General features: G+C 36.8%; 1 protein-coding gene across 3 annotated transcripts in view; it reads right to left on the reverse strand.

Annotated features, from left to right (window-relative positions):
* Window positions 1–21,656, reverse strand: part of BABAM2 (BRISC and BRCA1 A complex member 2) — a 161,730-nt gene that overhangs the window by 27,665 nt on the left and 112,409 nt on the right. For all 3 annotated transcript variants that reach the window (XM_030945386.1, XM_030945385.1, XM_030945383.1), the window contains exons 8-10: window positions 10,055–10,154; window positions 8,039–8,109; window positions 6,502–6,584 (exon numbers count right to left, since the gene is read on the reverse strand). In XM_030945386.1, coding sequence (XP_030801246.1) covers window positions 6,502–6,584; window positions 8,039–8,109; window positions 10,055–10,154 — 254 coding nt within the window. The remainder of the gene's footprint in view (window positions 1–6,501; window positions 6,585–8,038; window positions 8,110–10,054; window positions 10,155–21,656) is intronic.

The following is a 21,656-nucleotide window of genomic DNA, read 5'->3' on the forward strand; positions in this document are numbered from 1 at the left end:
GCCAACTAAGCCACTCCAGGTATTTTTAACTGCAGTACAGGCCCACTGCATCTTCCCACTCCTGAACATCACAATTACCACTTTTACTCTTCAGGCCACCTTACACAGTACTAAAAGCTTATCCCTCTATTGCTTTTTGACCTGAACAGCTGCTTTTTGGAACACACTTTTATGACATGCTTTTTAGATCACCAGCCATTTCTGGTGCATTTTGTGAATCATCATTTGAGGATGATGCAAGACAAACATCAGGATCACACCCCTAAGCTTCAGGGAGCAGACTTCAGGCTGTTCAGGGATCTTGCTCCTCCCATGGAAGACTCCTATGGGATAATGGTCCTGGTGAGAAGATGGGTCCATGATTACATTCTCCAAGCTCAAGAACAGAGCAGAAAGGCAAACACTACCAGCAGGAGGCCTACATGGATGAGCAAGGAACTGATAAAACTCAAGCATAGAAAGGAATCACAGGAGATGTGGACACTCCCTGAGCATGCAGAGACAGGACTGGGAACGTCAGAGCTGACCTAGAATTGAATCTGGCAATGTGAGTTAAGGACAGCAAGATGGGCTGCTACAGGAACAGCAAAGTCTGAGTAGGGAAAAGATAGGACTGCTGCTGAATGAGGCAGGGGGAGTGCTGACAAAGAAGACAGAAAAGCAGCTTAAGCACTCCCTCCTCCCATTTTGAAATTTATGCATCTTTGTGACCAGTTTCATCTCTAAACTAAGGTGTATTCCTTATTATTCCAAAATGAATTATATTTCTATTTCATAAAAGGTATTCAGCACTTGCCTCTGTGTGCTATTGCTGTCACATATAGATTCTTAGAAAAAATTTATTTTGGTGACAAAGTGATTGTCATTACATAGAAGGAGGAAAGAGAGGGAAGAGTGATTTAGAAAATGTTTCTTATCTTGATGCAGCTCTTATTTCTAGAAATTTCATATCTCTAATAATCCTGTGGTGCTGTGCATCATCCTGTTTCTTTTCTGAAAGCATTACCTGGTATTGAACCCAGGACTCATCCACGAAACCCCTGCTCATCAACTCTTTCTGGACTAAAAACAAGATATTTGCTTCCTACTTGCTATTATGAGCAATTTTGTACTTGATGTATTTCACACCTTTAAAGCAGTTCTCATCTTAGAGAAAAACTATCTGTGAGTTACCAAAGCATGCAGACACAAACCAGACACGGACTAAGAAGAATAAGCACCACAACCTGTACTCAAGTCCTGCCCCAGTCAATTACTTTTTGTGACCTAATTATTTCTTTTCAAAAACTGAGTGGATAAAATAGGATTATATCCTTTTTCCATGGCGGATACCTTTCGTGAGAATTTTAGTTATCGGTCATATACTTCGGGCACATAGTAGTCATACTCTAGATATATATATATATATAAATTAAAAAGAACCAACAGTTCACTTTTCTGAAAAGTGCAATTTTGTAAGAAGTTATTACAAAACCTTTCAGTCCATTTGTTAAAGTGCTTGTAGTTGCTGGAAGACCGTCAATTAATGTCTGCAGCAATACACTACAGTTTTAAAAGTGTGGCAAACACACATGTTTCTCAGAAATTAAAAAAGTAATATCCACAGCAAAATGACATTTTAAAATACCTTGCCAGTCCACCCACATCAGGCCATCTATAAGATTCCTATAAAGCCTAATTAGTATCGCAACTGTTGCTTCCTGTTTGTTGCTGTCCATACCAAGTTTTATGAGCTTTCTGCTGTCCATTCTCCCTTTTTCTGTAATTACAAATAGGAACCTACAACTAGCTTATTCTGAGTGACATGAAAACAAAATGAACCCAGAGAAACAGAAAAAAAGGAAAAGAAAACCACTTTTCAGATTCACTTGCATCCATTATGAATACCTATATAAAAAAAAGTCTCATTTGGCTCACATACAAGTAAATAGCCAAGGTGGAATCAAAGGAACAAAATGTTTAAAGCACTCTTAATGTCAAAAATAAAATTACCAGCTTTCAATAAAAATTTCAAACTAAATCTACTTGGCAGTATCACTTAGAAAAAAAGGAAAAAAATACACCATGGAGAAAAATGATCAGCAAAGCACTCATTAATTTTCCAAATGCTACAATTGAATCCTGTGATTAGCCCCTGCCTAAGCCCATGCCTAGTTTAGTGCAGAACCGTGTGCCTGTGACTCAGGCTACTTTTCCATCACACTGCCTGTCCACAGCTCTGCAGCGTACCTGCAGTTTTCACTGACTTCAGTAAGCAAGAGACACCTCACTACACAGGAAATGGCCCAGAGAATGCTTTGCTCTGAGGGACTGGAACAATGTACAAAGTTTTGAAGAAACCTGGTCATTTCAGGGTATATTTTGCTGTAGGCAGAACATGCTTTCAGAAACTCTCAAGACAAAATTCAAAGAAATACATGGAACCAACTACAATACTGAGTCAGAGGAGAAGACCATCAAAAAGAAAGACACTTCTTCCCAAGCATAAGGTCCAAGATTTTCTCTAGCCACTTTTACATCACTGGGGCTTTGTTAATCTACAGTTTCTCATTTAAGAATGAAATGACAGTCTTATACAATATTTACAGATTGTTTTGATAAGCATTGAACTTCTCATTCTAGACTCCTGAAACATTTATTTTGTTACGCTTGGCATTTCTGCTGAACTATCCTGCTTTCCTGACAGGACCAGATATCACCTTGTTATTCACGCAGTCATGTTCTCTTTTTACCTTCTTCAGTTTTCAGAGTCATAAATTCCCATTTTCATTTAAGGAACAATGAGAAGAATAAAATAACAGCACTATATAAGAAAGTTAAAACACCTCATTAGATAAAAACTCATAGAAACAATCTAATGCAAATATTCCACTTAATACTTGGCCTATTTTTTTAGGACACGGTTCAGGCAGACAAGGGTTTTTTTCTCATAAGTTTTCTTGAAAAGACTGACAAACGTGTGCAGACAGCAATATTCAAACAAGAATGCATCAGAAGCTGGTCTTGGTAACATCCACCAAAAACCCCTGAATCCAGAAGCAGGTGCCTACCCAAAGCCTGACACTCATAAGGTATAGTCTCCCTTTAGCAAACTAATGCTTTAGGTCCCTTGCTTGCTTGCTTCTCTCTTGTTTCAAAACTTTCTTCTTGCTGGGATGCTGTCTGTTTCTGATCTATCCTCTACCAGAGACAACCACCTAACTGCACAGACAAGTTAAAGGGTAGACAAAAAGCTACTTATGTTGGCATTCCCATAGCAAGAAAAATCACCATTTAAACTCAATCTTTTACATGCCCAGCACTTTGGAAATCCTGGGTCAGTGGCATTATCCACACAGAAACTGAAATTCCTTACAGTTAGCCAAGGTCATTTACAGCAAATGTTCCTAACCAACTTCACTTTGACTGAGATCCCAAACAAACTGGAAATATAAATGCTTTCAGCCTTCAACATTCTCTACCCCCTAAAATATTGTTCAGTGAAACAAACCCTTTTTAGTTTAATGTTTGTCCTTTTCAAGACATCTTAAACAGCCACTAACACAAGCAGTGTTTCATTTGCTACTGCATATTGGTCCAGCTTCTGTCCTGCTCTTTAGTGCTGATAAGCTAAAGATATTGCAAGATAAAAATTAATCTTTGAAAAGCCCAAATACAGGTTGCTTCAGAGTTCTACTTTTGTGTTTATAACAATAATGCTACTTAAATTCTTAATTATGCACAGATAATGTAACTTGTGTTTTCATCTAATATTGATGGTTATTGCATCAATGGTCAGACTTGATCTTAAAGATCTTTTCCAACACAAATGACACTATAATTTATATATGGTATAAGTACATAAACTGTATACAAGAACAAGAATACAAGGAAATATCTGTCTCCAAAAACTAATCATAGCTGATTTATAAACAAGAAGAGAAAGTCTATTGAAAAGTGAGCAGTCTACTGAAGTTTACTTACAAAGATTCATACTGGGACTTACTCATAAACATTATCAGTATCAAAAGCAGTAAGCCTGATTAACGATTTCCTTTCCCATGTGGATGCATGAACTTCTCCAAATGTTTATTTCTTCTGTCTTATATTTGAAAGCACTTGATTAATTCTGAAAACTAAACCACTAAAGAAACAGTTCCTTTGACTAGTCTTTGATCTAATATAATAACTCCAGCAGCTTCATTAGTCTAATGATTAAGTTTGCAGCTAGGTAGCTCCTTGGTAGAATGTGTAGACTGTGGTCTTCATTCTATAACTACAGCACCAGTCATTCTTTTTTTAGCATATGAAGTTGTTCTAAGATTATTTGACTTCAGCAATTCAGAACTATTTTTTTGTTTCTCTCCTCTTTAACCCACTTTACTCAATAAAACTATTCTGAATAATTTCAACTTACTTCTAATGTTTTTTGCTTCCTAGTGTCCAAACAAGTTTGTAACTCTCAATGCAAACAGTTGCAAAACAATGCCAAAGTTATTTTGGAAACCTCTGAATCCATCTTCTAAAAGAAATATGACTCATGTTAGTGTTTATAAATCTCACCTAAATTGCAATCTCAACCCCAAAATTTTAATGAAAATTTAGATGCCAATAAAATGTACAGTGGTGCCTTTCATTTGAAATGCCACAGTGCTTGCTGTATACTGACCTATTTACTCTCCTCTGAATACTTTATCTACATACTATAGTAAATATATAAAGTAGAACAGTTTTCAACTTATTGCTATCTCTCCCAGACATTTTATTAGACGCTTGCTAAATATTCAAGCCTAATATACATAGTTATGTCAGTGGTTAGGAGATGAAAGCCTACATTACTTCACTCAGGAAATGAAGCGCAGGTTTCGGTCCTTTCATTGCAATATCCTTCAGCGCACGGACCAGAAATGCTTTTGCACTGAATTGTTCAACAAGTGAGTGATGCAATGGCTTACACAGCTAAGCCACTGTATGATTTCTAAGGCCACAGGGTTAACACATAGAGATAAACTATTCAGTTATAATTGTAGCTTTCAGGCCAGTTTAATTGAATACCATGAATACTACACAGTTAAAGCTCGCTCTGTTATTTAGCAGAAATTTGAATTTTGATTCCTCTGAAATCTAAGTGATTCAACATGTATTAAGGTATATTATCTCACAGCACAAATCAAATCCACAGGAATTTTAACATTGATTAAATTAACCCAGATATGCTGGGGAATAAGAAAGGTGGGAAATCTTCAGGAAGGCTGTACATAAAGAAGTGTCGTCTCATAGAAGACAATTGTTCAGTGACCAGGTCTCCATTGTAGTTGAAATGTAAGTAAAGATTTAATGAGGATAATTTTCCCAAAGATATTACTTCAATTCTGTTTTCCCCCCAAAATAAATTATAATAACATGATGGAAGAGCTTTAATTTCAGGTTTGAGCTTTCTAAGATCATCAACGATTCTTAAGATCATTAGTGTGTGGTAAGGTAATCTTAGGGCATAGAGGGAAAGGGATTAATGAGACCATTTTTTATGATCTGCAATACAACACAGGGTGAAGGACTTCTCTGCACAATGGCAATCCTGACTTCCTGCATTAAAAACTCTGGGACAAATTTCTATGACATCATCAAGACAGCATGAGTCTTCCACATGAAAAGCAAGTCCACAATAAAAAATTATGTAATATGAAAGACTCCAGTGCTAGAATGCTATCAAACACCAGCGCTTGCAGCTGCCCATATTGCAGTGTAATAATTTTAAACATAAATAAGAACCATAAACAATCAAATCTAAAGAATTACATGACTGAATTTCACCAGATCAAAGTATCTTTGATACCTGTGAATTTTACCTTACCACAAGGAAAAAGAGAAATTGAAACTTAAGGTAATATGTAAAAGCCAGTATCAAAGCCACATTTACTAATTTCCACATGGAGTGATTCCTATATATTTAAATTAAAAATGTATTTTTGATAGTAATACAATCTTCATTTAAAAATTTTAAACAACAGCAAACCTAGCTATGTTGTTAGGACAGTTTTGCCTACACAGTATCAGTCTAGGAGTAAGTTTTGGATCCTAATGATAATATGCTGTTATTTCTTATGTGATATATTTTTTCTACATAAAGTGTCTTTACTTTACAGTTGTTATCAATGCATTAATTCCTGACAGTTACAGATGATTTTAGGTATTCCTGGGTTGAGTCCTCATCATTAACACTTTTGAAAAGCTAAGTTACAACAGTGAAATCAATCTTATCAGTGAGTCAAATTATCAAAAAACCTTCCCAAGACCCTTTTGGCATTCTGCAAAGCCAAGATTTCACTATTGGTGTGCATCCTCTCCCCTTCTCTAGATACAATTGAGATTTTGTGTTTTCTAAGTCACATCAAAAATAGATTAAGCACTGGATAAAAATAGCTAAAACTTTTAAATTGTTTCCTGTAATTGTACATTTTCCCTTTTGAACTTGTATCTTCAGAGGATAGACATATATGCCTGAGGCAAAGTGTTACTCACTGTGAACAAGGAAGCAAAAATCTTTCCACATCAGCAACAGAGTAAGCTTTGTGAATCCTTCTGCATCATATTCCACCACACCACTATCAACAAAAACACAGCAAAAAAATGAGTACAGTTTTTACCTTCAAATACTAGATGATGAATATGTGAATTTTGCAATAGGGAGATTGTTATTTTTGTTTGTTTGTTCAGAATCTTCCAGGATTTGCTTTTTTTTATTAACAGATACAATTTTCTAGCTAATTGTAAATTAGATTAAACTTTTAATCTCAGTAATTGTCTTAATTATGCTGAGGTATTGGAGGTTGTTACCCAAAGAAAGCCCATTTTCAGTTTAAAATACACTTTTGAACGAAAGAAAACCTGCTACCACATCTGCAGTCCTAAACTGATAAAAACTGTAGACACACAAATTCCCTGTACCTTACTCAAATTAAGATTATTTATCATTTCTGTAGTGAGTGAGATGGTAAAACTGAAAATAAGCAGGCTGAGAAGAGTTTAAATTTGAAAATTTGGAAGAGTATATATAAAAAATACAAAACACGAGATCATAACAAAAAATTCCATATAGAATACTTGTTTGATAGATGGATTAAAAGTTTCAACCATCAGAAGCTGGTATTCTCTGTCTGAAGCAGTATCAGAAGTCATGAACCACAAGGCGGATGTCATATAGTCATAGGAACATGTGGCCACTTCTATAATAGAGTTTTCTCAGAAGAAAATAAAATGTCTTGATAAAGATTGAACTTGCACTGACTGTTTACTCATATGTTCAGCTGAAGTTATTGCTATCTATTTATCATGGTATTAAATTTGGGTGCATGCTAGAAGCCACCTGCTTTCCTAACCTCACTTGAGAGACCTGAGATTTGAAGGGCTCCCTTCTCCCTTGGAAGCAGAAACCCCTCATCACAATTAGCTAAAGGTTTGACTCCAGCTCAGTATAGGCAGGAAACCCAAGTGCCAACCCTTCACAGTGCCACAGTAGTCCTGACAAATTGATTTGTGAAGTTAATGTGCCATCATGCCTGGCCATGCACCTTTCATCTGCAGGAAGGAAACATGACCCAAGAGCCTCTTCTCTTGAGACACAAAATACTGGTTGTTGGTGGGAACAGCTGGTCTCCCAGCCCTGCCTTTACACTGAGCAGGGGTTTCTGGCTCTTGCAAGGCTTGGAACCACACCTGCTTCCCCATTTTCCCACCTCACTCACTGCCTGTTAATGTAAAACCCCTTAAGTAATTGATTCAGAAATGAACATACTTCTTCTGCACAAGGAAAATCCCTACTGTCTCTTTCCCATCATCATCTATTTTCTAGAAAAATCAGATTGGCTACTGGCACAGAAGCGAAATAATACTGAAGTACATTCCAGTATTGCTACAGAAAAACAATCTGAACACATCATTCTGTGAAAAATGATGTGATTTCATCTCATCCAGTGGACAGCAGCCACACAACCACAGACCATATGCAGAAAATGAGTTTCCCCCACTACAGAGAAACATACGTCGGAAGAAAACTTACGTTCCAAAGTGACTCAGGAAAGCTGCAATGTACTCTCTTCTCTTATGGTATCCCTGAATAACATATTGTACCTTAAAAAAGAAAGAAAATAAATCCAGAGCTATAAAAAGATTAAAAAACCAAAGCCCAGTTTGTCATACATTTCTTGTTAAGGAAGATTTATGTTTGACATGGTAGAATTTCTGAATCCTACACTTAGCATGATTTCCCTACAGAATCCTAAAGTGCCTTTAAAAAAAATTCTGGATCTTGCATACAGAATATCTTGTAAAGAAATCTCTTCAATCATGTCTAAGTGAAACTTAAGTCTTTCACAATAGACTGAAGCACTGTTTAACTGCATGAGACAAACACTGAAAGAAAGAAATGTTCATCCTCGCCTTACTGATGTTTGAGTAGAAATCTGTGATAGGCAAATCAGTTATCTGAACTGACAGTAAGCTAAGTGTCAAAATAACATTCTGGTTATAAAAGAGAAGAAAAAATTAAATTTCTTGCACAACTGATCTTGGGTGTTTTCTGAAGACTGCACCTCCAACAAAATCTTCTGAACACTAAGTTCTTTCACTGGTTTCATGCTGACTCAGGGAGCCACCTACTCAACTGTGAGCATCAGTTTCTGAGGCACTCTGGGTTTTGAAAGACTTTCATCCTGGCACAGACAAAATCCAACAATGCTAAATTTCGAGACTTAAGGCAAAATTCTCCTCACACCGTGTATGTTTTCTTGTTGATTTGGATGGCATCACTTAAGAGAACAGTGTGAGCAGGGTTTGACCCATAACAAAACCAATGCACGTGTCACCAGGCTGCAAGGACATCTGGTTTACAACTGGTGGCTTGGAAGTATTATGGTATGGTTCTATATGTGATTCCCTGTGTAACTTCCTTTGCTTTCCAGAACAAAAACTAGCATTTTAAGAACCTTTTCTCCCTCAGTGAAAAGAACAGGAAGAATATTTTCTTGGCTGTGGCAATACTAGAATTCCTTGGCTGGCAAATGCTTTCCTAAAATTACTGAAAAAGTCTTGATACAACCATTGCTGAGAGCTGTCTTGTATAACTTAAATTCTATTTATAAACTCAAACATTGTATTTTATAAAACACTAAGATTATTTTGAAGGCTTTGTGTAGGATCTGAAATGTTATTCTGGGAAGACGAAAATATGCGATAAGTTTGCTTAAGTGACTTAGTTTAAGAAAGGATAAAAACAGCCCAGTGTGCCTGCAGATTTTAAAAACAGAAAGTAATTTTAACACAAAACCACAACAAAAACAACTCTAATGATAGATTCCAACATAATTATGGAAACACATTCTGAAGAAACTTTTTCTAAAAGATAAAATTATTCTTTTCATTTAGACAATTGAAGGTAAATATAATATCCAAATAGGAAGTCTGTAATAGGTCAATTTCTAAATGTTGACCTCCTAAGCCTTCTTTTGAAAATTATACCTAAATAATGGAGAAACTTTCAAAATACTATAATTGTTCTTTTTTGTTTAAACAGTAAGCTAACTGGAACACAACCTCTTCAGCAACCTTAAGTAGCTCTTACTGTATAAACATCCAAAGAAACTGCTGATTCAGTTCATCTGGAGGAAACATCTGAGAAGAAAAATCACGGAAAGTACTCAAAACCTACAATAATGACTGGGGTATGAGAACTTGCAACTAGAACAATAATATGCAAACTACACATCTGTATTTACTAAAACCAGTATACTGCAATGCAGTATTGTACAATACAGTAACATTTTATCCTAAATCATAACATGTCGCAGTAAGAAAAAAAACTGCTCCAGGATCTGATCCTAAACTCACTTGTTTACCTAAAGGAGTCATTCTGTTCAATGTCATGCTTAGGTACTCAGCTCTTACCAAGAAGGTATTCCCTGTGTAGTTCAGCCTAAGTATGCCTTGCTTTGCATACCTGGCAGAAGAATAATGATGTCTGTGGAAATGCAGTACTGTGCATCAAGGAAAGGAAAACTGATTGTCTGCAGCAGCTTACCTTGTTTGTTAGCAGCTGGCATACTTGGGGTACATAGTCAATGAGACAACCTCCACCAGGAAAGGCTGGGATGTGAAGGGCAGATGATCCTCCAAGCGCACTAGAAAAATAATTTAAGAATACATTACATGTACAGCCTCTGAAATTTGAAAATTATTTCTGCACGGTCCTCTCTCCCTATTCTTGAAGTCAGACGGCCAAGAGGAAGTATATTTTATGCTGTGGTGATAATAAAAAGTATTGAGTGATACCATCTATAAAAACAGGTTACACCATGACCCACTGTAAATTAACCACTGAAATCAAGAGTATCACTAATGCAAAACATTCTCTCAGGAAATATCTTTTTCATTGTGAACAGTTCTGTTTCTTAGCCCTCATCAGTAAGATGCGGAGAACTGTAGTTCAGATATCTTGTTAGTAGAGGAGGAGAGGACCTGAAGGCCTTAGCTATTCCAAAACTCACCTTCACTTAATCCAGGTAAGAATAATCAAAATAATTGGGACTGAGAAGTCATAGATGGCCAGATGCAAATATCAATCACATCACTGACTCCAGTTTTGGACTTCCCAATAGAACACTGATGTTAACCTACTAAATCAAGGGGGCAGTGAGCCAGAAAGATTATCAGGTACATCATGATGTAAGGAGGATGCTGAAAGAAATGGGTTTGTTCAATCTTCAGAGAACACTGCAGAGGGGGGATACTGAGGAGGGAAGCTGAAGGCATATTGATGCCTTCAATTATCTAATGGAAAATAACAGAGATGGTGGAGTCAGAGGCTTCTCTGAAGTGGGGCTCAGTGGTGTTACATCCTCAGAGGTGCTCAAAGCTCAGCTGAACAACAGGGGCCATGAGCTGGCCCTGCTCTGAGGAGTGGCTTGCCCAGATAAGCTCCCTCTTGCTCATCTACGTTGGTTTATGATTATAGTCTATGATTCTACAATTTTGTTCATGCCCAGTAGGAAATGACAAAAACAAGGATATTAATTCTGTCCATGCACATACTGGACATCTGAAGGGTAGGAATTCACAGAAATAAGGTAACTTCAGAGATGTATTTAGGCAGCTTAACCATTTGCCTCTATCAAAGGACAGACGACTGAAGCACACCTGCTATTACTCAGGATAATGGCTTCTTTGGTGTGGAAAGATCTAACACTTATTTAAATCAGGCTGTATAAGACAACAACTAGGTAAAGTCCATGCTACTTCCTTCTAGCAGCACTGACCTAAATCTTTCTTTATAGTCCCTTACCAAATCAAAATTTGCATTACACACTGTGGATTACATCATTCACTAACCATCCAGAAGCAACTTGGACACCATAAAAATGCTTCAAAATCTAAGTTACTTTGGGTGGCCTCCTGTTTACATGCTGTTTCCATGACAAATTACACTGGCTAGAAAGAAAATTTCTTCTCTGCAAAACAAGTCTCTTACTCTCCAACAGGATCTGGCCTCTTGTTTTCCTCAGTACTTGATAAGAAACCACTTTGGTAGGTATAAAGGTCTACAGTCATGCATCCCTTTGAAGGAACAGAGCCTACATAAATCAAAAAAATCCCAAACTCATAATGAGGTATATGGAAATCTGCTACTCAGGCAAAACAGTCTGGATTTAGCAGACTGTTCACCGCATGGAACAGTTCTGCAGGTCTGGATTTTGCATATGCAACGATGAAAAAAAAAGCCCTGAGTACACCACAGCTACATAAAAAAACAAACAAACTTTTCCAGCAGAAGTAAGACTTGAATGGGATTCTTTTTTTAAACAGAATTCAGTTTCCCTGCTGCTACCCCCTTACTAAAATTATTCACACAAGAATATAATTTTGCAACTTGTGGATGGTTTAAAGCATTGAAGTATGACTAAGATGTTTAGAAAGTTAGAACATTTCTGAAACAATATGTTCTTACAAAATTGCAAGTATAGCGGGTCCACCGATCTGTAACATTGGAGAATGGAAAACTTCATCTCCTGGTATGTTAGAAGTGGGTTGTGAACCTCACTTTAGGACACTGACTTCCAGTTTATTAAACTCCTTACATATTATGTAAATATATCCATAAAAGCCTCCAATCTCATACACAGAGCAACTGGTACTGTCCACTTTGCATCCTGCCTTGCCTCATTTGACACCGAGTCTATGCTCCCTTGCAGCATGGACATAGCACTGAAGATGCATAGACGACTACAACAGGAATTACTGGCTTCTCTCCCAGTTACAATAGCAGGTATGAAACTAGAAGTCATCTCTAACAGACTACACATGCAACAAAAAAATTTTCACTCCTATATCATCAGCTTACAATACATCTTCCAGACTGAATTATTATGATTTGTGAGTAAGGGTTTCCCATTTTACCTGTATCCATCTCTTGAAAGTAGCCATCCCATAAAAACGTGTTGACATAAATGGAAATGTAGCCCTTCTCAAATGAAAAACAGACTGCTAAAAGGTGTGGTTTCTGAGAAAGAGGTCCCTCCACAGAAAGAAGCTGGAGTTTCTAGTATAATTATCCTCTGAAAACAGAATAAAGCTGTACCATATGTAATTTATTCTGCAGAAATAATTATGGGTAGGGAAAATTAAGAGTGGACAGGTGTCTTTGTTCCCTCTATTGGGTCAGAGAATCTGCTTATTAAATATTTTAATAAAATACTGCATTTGCACAGGACCGTGCCTCTGACCATCTCAAAACTGTCTATAAACATTTAGCAATTAAGATTGATCTGCCTCATTAAACTGATACTTACCTTTTATTTTTAATCACATAAAGAAGCTATTGCTCAAAGTTTGATTTGACTGTGCTGTACTACAATGTCTGTCATATTTGCTGAGACCAGGCAAGAGGATGTAATAATTCATTTGACTTATAATAAACCTGCAACTAAAGAAAGAAGTGAATTCCACAATGCCAAAGAAGGACCTGTAAAGGATGCAAAATGGAGATAATTGGGCAAGAGAACATCACCATACAGCTCAATATCCAAAGGTTGCTTTTTGAGGTACCTCACAGTTCAATCAAAAGAAAAAGTGCCAAACAAAGTGCTATAAGAAGCCTTTTATAGTGAAGGACATTCCATTTGGCAAAGTATTTCACCAGCACAAGCTACAGATTGCTGCATGTCAAATCTGCTTTCCATATAGTCGGGCCTCTTGGAGCATAGATCTTAAACACTCCTCTGTGCAATCAAGCTTTCCTTCTCAGTATCAGTGCTATACACCCCTTACAAAAAAGTCCCATGCTCATTTTATCACAACAACAAAAAATGTTAAACAAAAAGCATCAAGAGATATGATGAGGAAGCACAGACAATTGCTTCCCTACAGCTGCCAGAGTAAGGCTAGTTTCAGTACAATCAATTGAATTGTGTTTGATTTTTACACTGCTTTTTCCAATAAACTGCTACTTTTTAAAGACTAGAATTCTAACAGTCTGGTGTTTTCTGTAATTTTAACAATTCATGAAGCAACAGTCTTAGGAGATGCTATTTCATTTGGATTAGTACCAGAGGAAGATAAAATATATGGTAGATCTACCTGTCTCAGAGATAAGGTTGTACAAACATGCTGGAACAAAGATCTGCTGGCCTCAGAATTTTATTTGCTTGCTCTCACTCTAAGCCTACTCAGCTCTGCAAACCAACTTCATACACCTCATTTTAGGACAGAGCAGAGACTCCTTGCAGCAAGGTCCTGCCCTCCTGGACTTCCAGAGTCAGTCACAATGTGGTGGATCCATGGTCTGTGAATTAAATTTGCATTTTGTGAGGAACTCACTAATGAATTCAACAAGCACAACAGTCAGCCTGCATTAATAGAAGTTTTGTTCTGTGACATGCTGAAATACAAGTTCAGAAAGCATAGCTGGAGTATGTTTACATTTCTGCTGTTGACTGGTGCATTCCAAGCGACTTGCTCTGTCTGTCTCTCAATGGACCTATTTATTCAGGCCAACATACAAAATGCAAAATTCTTCCACATTTTTTGATAACTTATAATTAATTAAAATGTCTTTCTCAAGAAATCATCCTCAATAAATGGCTTAGCATTAATTCACAAATTTAGAGAAGTGACTGGTTTTGTTCTTGAGTATTTACTGGTAAAGAACCAGTCATTTGCCCATCACTTCATTAGGGAAGAAGGGTACTTGCAAGTTTCAACCTCAGCAGACTGAGTGCTTTAGCAAGGCACACTTACAGGCATGTAGAGAGATGCTCTCACTCCTATCCCTACAGCTCTTGGGCCTGCCTAGCTCCCCTAAACTCCCTCATTAGCACCACCTCTTCCCTGCAATTCATTTTGCTTCCCTCTTTCTCCAAAGAGAAAAAAATTCAGGTTTCTCTAGATTGCTGGGAAACTTTTGAGCTAAGTCTGAAAAATGAGGATTATTTCAGACCACCCTCTACATCACAGCTTGCAGAGTTAAGTGCTAACACAGGTTATGCTTCTACAGCTAAGCACTTGTGCACACATAATACAGTTTATATTTTGTGCTCCCCCCTTACCTACTCCCATTCCCAAATTTCAAAAATTGCATAAGCTTTTCTGTGAAACAAATATCACAAAGAAAAGAACGTAAACAGAAAAGTTTTACTCTTAAAAGTATACCTTACTTGATAAGAGGTTTTTTTTTAGGGAGAGTAGAAAATGTGTATTTGGGTGAGGAGGTTCAGAACTGTAAGAATCATATTTACCCTGAATACAATGTGATATAGCATTAAACAGCTTTATACCAAAAGAAAGTGGTACATAATATTGACTGCACTCAACATTTCTAACTCCAATATATTCTTTCTGCAAAACACACAGAAAACAGGGAAAAGACAAGTTCAGTGATTGTGAATGATGGAGTTAGAGATTTGCCTAACTTTGAAAATGTAAACAAATTAAAAACTTGCCTCTGAGTGGAAAGACCTTTCATATGGGTTTAAAGTAATTAGGAGCTTTTCTGTCAGTGTGGCCAGTGTTAAAGCACTGTCAAATCTATGTACCAGGGATGGAAAGTAGACGTTAGACTTTTTAGACTACAGCCCTTTATTTTACCAAGACTGGTAAAATTACCTTTCTAACTCTCTGTAATACCTGCTGTATTTTGAAACTGAAGCACACTGCAGACAGACATGAGCATTTAAAGGGTTTATTACTCATGATGGCTATACCCAAGAGTAGCCTCAAGCATGTGGAAAGAAATTCCCTTCTTTTTGCTTTTTTTTCCTATTTTGAGAGGCATGTTCAGGGCTTTGATCTCCTTCCCTGTTCTCTTTGTCTTTTGTTGCTGAAGTAAATAGTTGACTTTTTTTCTTTTGCAGTTTCATCACTTTAGTACATTACACCATTTGGCACAAGAGACACAAGGAACCACATCAAATAAAAGCACGTGACCACAAAAGCTGCCTTAGCAACCATGATCCCAGATTTGCTGTCAGTTTACCATTTTTCAGACTTGCCTGACTGTAACCAAATCCCTCCTATCACACAAACAACGTGGTGCTTGGCAGAAGCCTTGGGATAGTGCTTCCATCAGCAGCACAAAGCTTAGCAGTAAAATAACAGAACATTTGTACTGAAAAATTGGACAGTCTAGGTTTGAGACAGCATTTTCTTTCCTTTCCTGTAATAGTCCATTTGAAGCAAACATAATTAACATATTGCTTGTCCACTCAAATCTATCACAAAGGGAAGCATGTAAAAAAAAATTTCCATTCTATTTTTAAAGAAACAATTTTTACTTTGAATTCTTCTACTATAATACTGGTAAAACAGAAATGTATGATTTCAGCTAAGAGATCTAATCTGAGGCATCTATATTATTGAATGTTCTGGAAAAAGAAATACAATCACAAATAGACCTAGAGGGAAAACTATGCCAAATCTGCTTATCTGAAGAAAGAATCCTGGTCAAACTCAGACTCAGCATCTGGCCATTAGAGCTGAAAGGATGATACCATCATTTTTTCCTTGACCTACTAGTGGTTCAGAGTAAATACCTCTGAGCTTGTCCTGACTAGTGACTGGAAAAATATATTAAATAATCAGTGTAAAGAGCAAATACCAAAACCAGAATGTATTCTAGTTTCACAGAATGTGCAGAAAACTGCAGACTTACTGAGCTTTATTTCAGCTCTTCTGCTGACTCTGTATGTTCCAGCACATTATTTCAGCCATTCTGCTTCTCTGCTTGCCCACCTATAATGCTCAGATGCCTACACTGAGGTACATGGAAGTTTAATAACATTCATAGACTAGCACAAAAGCTGTGGGATGAAGTAATCTTTAAGTGCTAATAAATACATGTTTGGGTTAGTCCAACTTCTCTATTCTGCTGCAGGTAAAATTGTAAGAAAGAAGCAGTTGTCTATAATGCATTAGCCATTTCAGACAAAGTGGTCATACCAAGGAGACTTACATTAAGTGTACGGATTCTAGGTTACAGCACATTTTAACCTACCAGACAAAATGCAAACCATACCTAGAGTGATTCAATACTGAAGGATTTGTGCTCTGTCCCCAGGATTCTATTCCTTCTCAAAGAAAATAACTCAAGTAGCATGACATTAATAGATAGCTAACCCTATAATTATATTAGAATTTGTTTCTTTTCATCCCTTCACTGAGTAGTGAAAGCTAGAGGCAGAAAGAACAGATACTCCTGCAGTATCAAGTTTTTCTTACTGCTGTATGATAGCATAAAAGTCTGAAAATATTAGTATTTCCTCTGTATTTGATAAACCAGGACTGAAAGGATTTTTCCTTTGCTTAATCTTTACACACAGAAATATTCTGCATAAAGGGGACTGCCAGATTTCTACTGGTGTGCTAAATGAGTAAAAACCTGGGCTGCTAGTGCTGGAAAAGGAAGCACTGCACCATCCTCACATCTCACATTCTCTGAAGAAACACAACCACAAGAGGATAATTATTACCTGGCTGATGGGACACTTGATGTCACAAGTGGTACCACAGGGCACACAAGCACTCTGCCTACAACAGGCACCACATTGCATTCTTCTCTGGGTGACAGAGCCCCTTTTATAAACTGACCTGTGGCTCACAGCAGACAGCTGGGCAGGGAGGCAGCCCAGCACCACTGATTGTCCTCTGGTACCTCCATCAGACCTCAAGGTACAAACTCGTGGAAAAGTCCAAGCAACAGAAATTATCAGTGAGGCTTTGAAGTGTACAGGATAACTTATCTGGTGTCAACAATATCACTCCATAAAATGGTACCAAAATTATGGTCTCTTATTCATTCTGACAACATAAAAGTGAAAAGTATAAAGCAATATTTTTCAAACTGTTTCAAAGAATTAATATAGAACTATTTTTCATAATACACTCCTAATAGGTTCAAAAAGAAAATATGAAAAGTTCTGCAGGTAATAAAAAGAGTTTTAGCCTTCTCTTTAAGGCTAAAAATTTCTGACAAATGTTGCTTTTGTGTTGCAACTTACTGAACTGATGTCCCCTTAGTTTTTCTGCAAAAAAATCACCAATAGCAATGTGTATTGCAAATGTACTATTCTCAGTCAACTGGGACAGATAATAATGAGAATCCATAACAAATCACAGAAGAGCTGAATTTAGAGACACTTCTTTTGATATCAGAAATAGAACTTTGGTTAATCCTTCCCCTTCCCTTCAAAAAGGTACTACTTACTAGTATTCATTCCAATTAATAATATTAAATATTAAATATTTTTACTAAATAATAATTCATTAAATAATATTTATAGGAAACAGCTATAAGTAGCCCTGAATCAGTTGCTAGATGCCTCACAGTTTAAAGAGGAAGGCATGGTTCCTGCCCCAAAGAACTTTCACAGTCTACTATTTCAAGCTGCACTGCAGAGAGAGGAATTGAATGAGAGGGCAGGAAATATATACATTGCAGAAAGGAGACTTAAACCTTTATCACTTACAATGTAGATAAATAATTTCCAAAGCATTTTACTTATTTCTTAAAGGTTGGCAACAAATTAAGAGAAACCTAAGTGAGAAGTGAAGAAAGGTCAGAGGAGATTTTCACAGAGAATTCAATGCAATAAGGAAATAACAGCAAATAAAACCACCAGGAAAAGTTTTAAGAAAGAAATCCAGACAAACAGAGCAGCAGCAAATATCACTGAACAGAAAAGGTAGATAAGATAAGCAACATGGGCAGATAAGTAAATAAAGAAAGCACTGTGCAGTCCTGTTTTCCTGTTTTGTTTTCATTTCCACAGAAGCTCAAAAACGTACAAGAAAAGACCATGTAGCCTAACCTCCTTCAATTTTCTTCTGCATGGATCTCAGAAAGAAAAGCAAATGTGAAAGAGGCTGGAGACTCATCACAACTACGACAAAACAAGATTTTGTGTGAAGAAAAAGTCAACTGTAACTGAATTGTTAAACTTTTCCACCTTGCACTGATTTGAGATACCAACACAAACCCAGGAATTTGTTTAAAACAATGCACTCTCCCCATTTTTCCTTCTTATGAACTATGAAAGAGGAAAGTTGAGTCTGTTATTCTTCAAATTCCTGTTCTTCAGAAAGGTACCTTTAATGGCATTACCAGTTTTGCTGATATATTTATAACCACCTAAACTGTGAATATATTAAGAGCCTTCTAATTAGCAAGTAAAATAATACTGGGCATTGGCTCTTCTACTTCAAGGGAAAAATGTAATGACTTGGAAGAGCTGTGTCAAAGGAACTAAAAATGGTGTAGGCATGAAGACAGGAGTTAGGAATTACAAACTTTTGCAAAAAGAAGAAAAAGAAAGAGAATACTGGACTGCTGGTATGCTGTGAGCAGTATGCTCCTCTGAAACAATAGCACCCAATAAATAAACAAAAGAATCCAGGATTTATTTATTGTAAGGATCCCTGGAAATTCCTCACTACACTGAAGCCTGGGTGGTATGTTACACAGTGCTTCACAGCATTTAAGATACTGATCTACTCTTTTATAATCCACTCTGCTTTAGTGATGAAGATCTCCCAAGCAATTCAGTTGAACAGAATATTTATCACAAATCCATGTACATCTTCTCTTATTATCCATCAATAAAGTGGATAACATAAATTAATAACTGCTCTAAGACAGTATCAGTGATACATACAAACATATGCTGTATCTATCTGTAATTTCTGATGACTCTTACAGCAGGCATTCAGTAACATCCAGTTTACTACACTGTGACTATACACATGGCAGGTAATTTTCCAGTACTTGTACTAAACCCAGCTAACCAGCAGTGTCTATCACAAAGCAGAAAAATGACTCTCAAAACCTTATGACTCTGTTGCCTTCCCTGCCTACTGTTCTTGCCTTTTTCTGAAGAACAACAGTCATTTCCTTGCACAACTTGTAGCCCTTTATGTTTTGTGATTGCACTTGCTCATATTGTTCCTTATTTTATTTATGTTCCCTAATCTACTTGCCAAATTACAGTAATTATCTCTTATTGTTAATCTTTTCCTATATTGCTTAATGCCTAACACTTCCAGTGACATAGTCATTTTGTATAGCACTTATTTTTTGCCTCTGTGCTAAAACACTGCTGTGTTGTAAACTTTTCTCATGTAGTTTTTTTTTTCATTCTCCTTAGGCCATACAGTAATCCTCATTTGTGAATCTCATCTATCTGGAGAAACATTTTGTACGAAACATCCTGTCCTCTGCTTCATCAGCATCACGTTTAATTAGCTTACACTGAGAGGGCAAGAAAACTTGCAGAAAAATTTCAGAAATTAAATGAGAGCAACATGCTGGAAAACTTCTGGATATGAAGTTGAGAATTTGGGTCATCGATAAGAATGCCCGAGGGAGACAGAAAGTTAAAGGAGAAAAATGTTTTTCTTTCATACATCTGGCTTCTGACACTGATTTCCATGTGTATGCAGCATGATTAAAAGGCATTCTTGCTCAGATCTTGAAATTGGCTTTATCTTGTGTTCACAAATGATGTGGAATGCTACAAGTCTGGTCTGGTGCTCCTGCTAAATGCTCCAGGAGGCCGAGTGTGCTCTGGTTTTATGTAAGCCAAATACACATGTGGACACAAGGCAAGAGAACATCAGTTTTTCATGTAAACACAGCCACTGTGGCTTGACAAGCTAATATGAACCATGTTAAACTCCTACTCATTTAACAAGGTGATATCAATCTGCTCAGACAGTTTTTACAGTCCCTTTCAGAGTCTTTACCACAGGAATTTGTGTAAGTCTGTTTTGTTCCCATGAACACAAATAATTCAAAATTCATCCTAACATGTTCTCTTCAAAACAGAGGGAAGCAGAGCTATGGATCACATTGCACAAGGGCAGCCTTTGGTAGGTGGAAAGACTGAGAAAAATTCTCAGAAGAAAACACTGGCACTTTGAAACTCTGGTCTTGCACCAGAAGTAACAAAGGTTCCTTCTGTACAAAGGCAGACATAGGTCTGCTTTTAAAACAGAAAAGGCAGAAAATAAACCCAAAGGTCTTCATTGTGTTAAAACTGAAGCAGGGACCCCATATATACAAAAGAAACTGGAAATCTCATAATTTGTAACTTAACAGCAGCGCTTAAGTTGGTCAGAAAGTAAATACAGGTATTCCTGTACTTTGATTATACTGATATGCCTGGATTTTGGTCATGGAGCACATTCATTATAGCATGTTCTGCAAGGCAAAGACTGGAACAAAAAATCCTTTTCACAAGGATTTCCCTTATCCCAGAAGAGATAATGAACATTCATAATGCACATACAGATATCAGTCAGGTCATTAGTCAAACATAGACACTTCTACTCCCAAAACTGTCTTTAAAGCTGCCCCTCTTTCCCTTAGAAGCTGCAAACACTTACATGGCCATTGAAAGATGAAAATTCCACCTTTACATTAGTATACCTTACCACTTTTTAAGGTTTGATTAATATTACTTAATGTTTAAGATGTTGAGTGGTAAGATATTAGGATGGCCTAAATGGCATCTGTAAGTAGATGTATTTATGGGATGCTTTGATAAACCAGGCTCTTTAGTTGAAGAATGACATTTTCAGAAAGATTGTCTGCTTTTAAATAATTTCTGTTCTGTCATTTAGTAAGACTGAAATATTAAGATTCTACATCTTGAATTGCTTCCTAAACAAAGTATTCACTTTTTGAAAATTATATTAAGGCTCTTGAGTCATATAGATATGTAAAAAAGATCAGATGATTACCAAAAATAAAAGCGTTGAAGCAGTACTACGTGTCTTATTAAAATACCTTTTACCCTAAAAATACAAAGTGTTTTAAGAAGACATAATACAATTTGTGTGTAGTGCTTTTACAGATTGCTTCAAATACATTAATAGACAATCCTTGATACAATTTCTGTCAGGGAATGAATATTACTGTATGTGACTAAAAGCCGAGCAGAAGTCAAAACTACTTCAGAAGTGAAGTATAACCAGAATTTCCAAGGCAGGTCCTCAGCATCTTTCAAGGCAAAGTTTACTGTTGACCCATTTCAGTTTATCCCAAGTTCTGCCTTCCATCAACTAATAGCATCAAAGGGTCACCAAAATCCCTTGGATACTATCCACTCAGGCAGGTTAACTGTTTTCTCATTCTACAA

This window comes from Camarhynchus parvulus, chromosome 3 (assembly GCF_901933205.1).
Source record: "Camarhynchus parvulus chromosome 3, STF_HiC, whole genome shotgun sequence".
Taxonomy (NCBI): Eukaryota; Metazoa; Chordata; class Aves; order Passeriformes; family Thraupidae; genus Camarhynchus; species Camarhynchus parvulus.